Source organism: Lolium rigidum, chromosome 2 (genome assembly GCF_022539505.1).
Source record: "Lolium rigidum isolate FL_2022 chromosome 2, APGP_CSIRO_Lrig_0.1, whole genome shotgun sequence".
NCBI classification, from domain to species: Eukaryota; Viridiplantae; Streptophyta; class Magnoliopsida; order Poales; family Poaceae; genus Lolium; species Lolium rigidum.
In genome coordinates, this window is record NC_061509.1 from 89,810,136 (window position 1) to 89,813,684 (window position 3,549).

The 3,549-nt window shown below is 47.3% G+C and overlaps 1 protein-coding gene across 1 annotated transcript; it reads right to left on the minus strand.

The window, feature by feature from the left end:
- Positions 1-2,652: 2,652 nt before the first annotated feature.
- On the minus strand, positions 2,653-3,282 carry LOC124689955 (Werner Syndrome-like exonuclease). The gene has a single exon (XM_047223404.1). The coding sequence runs from the start codon at positions 3,280-3,282 to the stop codon at positions 2,653-2,655; it is 630 nt and encodes a 209-aa protein (XP_047079360.1).
- Between the last annotated feature and the right edge of the window lie 267 nt (positions 3,283-3,549).

Here is a 3,549-nt window from a genome sequence, read left to right on the forward strand (position 1 = left end):
GTACAAAACCGGGACAATATCCGGGCAAATGTCCGGCCCCTATACTGAGCTGCATTTCCCCAAGTCCTTAGCCGAATTTCTTGGGGCCGGATATTTTGGAAATATCCGGCCCGGATTATCCGGCCTGATGAATATTTTTGCAACAACATTTTGACAAAACTGAGCACATCCAACACGCATACAAATGTATCTATGTAATTCCTGTACCACTTAAACAACCATTAGTGTATCACATACATTGAATCAAACACACAAAACATAATATGAGAGATGTTCTTTCAATAATTATGATACATAATTATATTTTTTGAGGTATCGAATTTAGTTGAGCGAGCTACTGTTGGCTCAAGATCTGCTCATTTTCCTTTCGAGCTATAAAAGACACTCATAATCGGCTCATTTATTTTCGAGCAGATTACGAATCAAGATAAAAGAAGAGTCGATCCCGAGCCACTCAAGAGTCTCAAGCTTTTTTGGCAGCGTAGACCGAAGTAAGCATCCTTGCAGCGCCGAGAGAGGCGAACCTATAGTGCATACGACGACGGAAGCTCTACTTCGGCCAGAGGGCCAGGTGAGTTACATTTGGCCCTCGCAAAATAAAAAAGGTCAGGAGGAAAACGGAAAGGATTCCGGATACATTTTGCTGAATAAACAGGTGCCCTAGAAAATAATCATGAAACTTCTATTTTGCATGAGGACCCTTGCTCTGGAAACCGAGGAAAATCCCACCCGTAAGGGCTCACAAAGGGGAAAAAACACGTCGCCATGGACAAGCTAGAGTTAATGATAGATCTCTCTGTGTAGCATACGCCTCTTGTGACTAAATGGCTCCAGAGATGTAACAAATACAAGGATCATGGCGGTTGTTAAACCTTGTTGGCTTATTTCCAACTACCCTCTTTTCCATCCAACAATCGTTCCTACATAGCTAGACCGGTGGCAGAGTGAGGGGATTAATAGACCATAAGATGTTGCGAAAATATTTTTCGATGTTGCGAAAATATTGACTGTATTGCATTGAGTCTCATGGGTTGTTTATACAGAGTACAAGACTTGAGGTCAAAGAAACTTGTAGAGATAAATTCAGATTACAATGATAAATTATAAAATATAGCATTTCCGTGATATACTCTAATATGGATGATCGTCCCTAATCAGACGGTCCAACACCATGCTTAAGGACATCTCACCTTGTTGCACATACCTCTCTCGTGTTCGGGGTGTCCCATGAGTTATGCGAGACAAAGAGAGAAGGTCCGTAAACTTGGGAGAAGGGGTGGAGCTTTGGGGAGAAAGAAGAGGTGTATTCCCGTGGGAAGGCACATCTTTGCACTCAACGACCGCATCCTACATCGCAACGACATCTAACCTCCAAATGGACGAGAACAGGAGGCCACACGAGGCATCAGAGGATAAATAGGAGCATGGGAGGGTACCTAGACGAACAGTGCGCACGGGCGCGCGAGGGGAGGGGGTGGGGGGTGTGTGGAGAGGAGAAGTGTGGTACAAATGTTTCACAACGCCCAACCTCTGCCATCAAGTGAGGTTGCGCAGCTTCCTGATGCGTGTGTGTGCAACATGGTAACATGGAATGCTATCTCCCACAACGCAATCACACAAGCATGATAAATAATGTCTGCGTGAGCATGTGAGAGCCGATTTTGCATGGCCTCCAGGCCCCCCCACCCACGATTTGAACGAACAACGAGGTCCCATGTACGATGGTGGTAGGGAGAGCTAACCTCGCGAGGCACCGGACCCCACAATGTGACTAGGCGTGGAGGGATGCGCTCGGAGCATGTGTGAGAGGGCATGTGATCGCTAAGCATGTTCGGAGGATGCTGTATTAGGGTTTTTCGAGATTTCCAGGGTGCGCGGGCAAAACACTTGTGTAGTCATATTGGTCGATTAGAGACGGGGGGACGAACATATTCATTTTTCTATATGAAGGCATGTGTTTTACTCAAAAACGTAGTACTACAAAATATTTGTGCCTTAATATTGGTGGTTTGTTTCAGTTCTACTCCAAAAGGTAAAATTTCACGGGATTGCATTTGAAAATTAAAAAATGACAATCTTAGGACGAGCGTCGCTTTTTGTAGGACGAGATACACCTAACACTTTTTTTTTGAGATATTCAAAAATGACAAGCTTAAGTTTCACAAAAACCTGAAAAAAAATCAAGATGTAGAGAATGTTGAATCTATCAATGTGCAAAATTTGAACTCAAGGTACTATATATTCGAGGCTGCAAACAAATCTGATAGATTTTAAGATTGCGAGAGTTTGTAATGTTCACTATTATAGATGTTAGATTTTTTTTATTTTTGTACAGCCTCAATTATAAGGTATTTGGAGTTGCAATTTTACATATTGGTAGAACACAATATTGTCGACACCTAAATTTATTTTCAGATTTTTTTAAACTTTAAATTTCATTTTTTTAAACGATCGATCAATTTGTGGTTTCCGTCGAGCACTATTGCTTCCTATGCCTTCGATAGTGAGATACATTACAGAAACAGAACACTCATGTGCACCACTGAAGCACATACAATTTCACAATGCATGTAAATGTATTATAATCAATCCAGCAAACTCAGGCGAAAAAAGAAACATATGAAACGATCAAGAAAACCTGGACGCCTCTCCCTAGTAGTCGTCATCGTAGAGCCTCCGGCCGACCTCGAACGACATGAAAGCGTCGGCGCACGCGTACATCAGCTGCTCCGCCGTCAGCCGCGGCGCGTCCCAGGCGCTAACGCGCACGTGGCGCGGCTTCTCCGGCCAGACGTCCATGACCTCCCACACCAGGGTCTGCAGCCCGGCGCTCTCCAGCGCCGGCTTCTCCAGCTTCTCCGCCGCGAGGTACCGCAGGTCCTGCCAGCTCCCCACCTCAAGGCCGTACTCGTGCCTCAGCTTGCCCACGTCGCCGTGGATGCCGACGCCGACGAAGGTGAACCGGTCGTCCTCCAAGAAGTCGTGGAGGGCGTCCGGTATGTAGTCGGCGCGGAGGATCTGGAAGACGAGGCAGCGGCGGCCGACGCAGATCTGCAGCAGCGCGACGGGGCCACGCGGGACGCCGCGCGTGAAGGAGGGCCGCCACTCCACATCAAGGCCGACGATGAGGCGGTCGAGGCGGCGGCGGTGGATGCGGTAGATGAGGCTGAGCCAGTTGTTGACGGTGTCCCCGGACGCCGTGTAGGTCGTGAAGATGTCGTCCTCGTCGAACGCCACCATGTAGTTGCCGTCGCCGAAGTTCGCCGTGATGGAAGTCGCCATCGTCTTGTCTTCTCGATCTCTTCGTCTTCGTGTTGAGTATTTTCTGGACACTCGGGTTTTGAACTTCCGTATATCTAGGGCAGAACCATGAACCAACAAACAGAAACTGCGTTATTTGCTTGGCAGTAGATCGGTCAGCCCAGATTCCGCCTGAGGAGGGTTTTTTCTTGGGAAAACGCTTGAGATCTGTCGCCCGATTACGCGCTGATTATCGGTCGTTGCTGGGTCCCACCACCTTATCTTCACGGTGACCACGCAATCCCTCTC

What these genes read in the sequence shown, in the direction of transcription:
- LOC124689955 (XM_047223404.1), bottom strand. Translation starts at nt 3,282, where the DNA reads ATGGCGACTTCCATCACGGCGAACTTCGGCGACGGCAACTACATGGTG.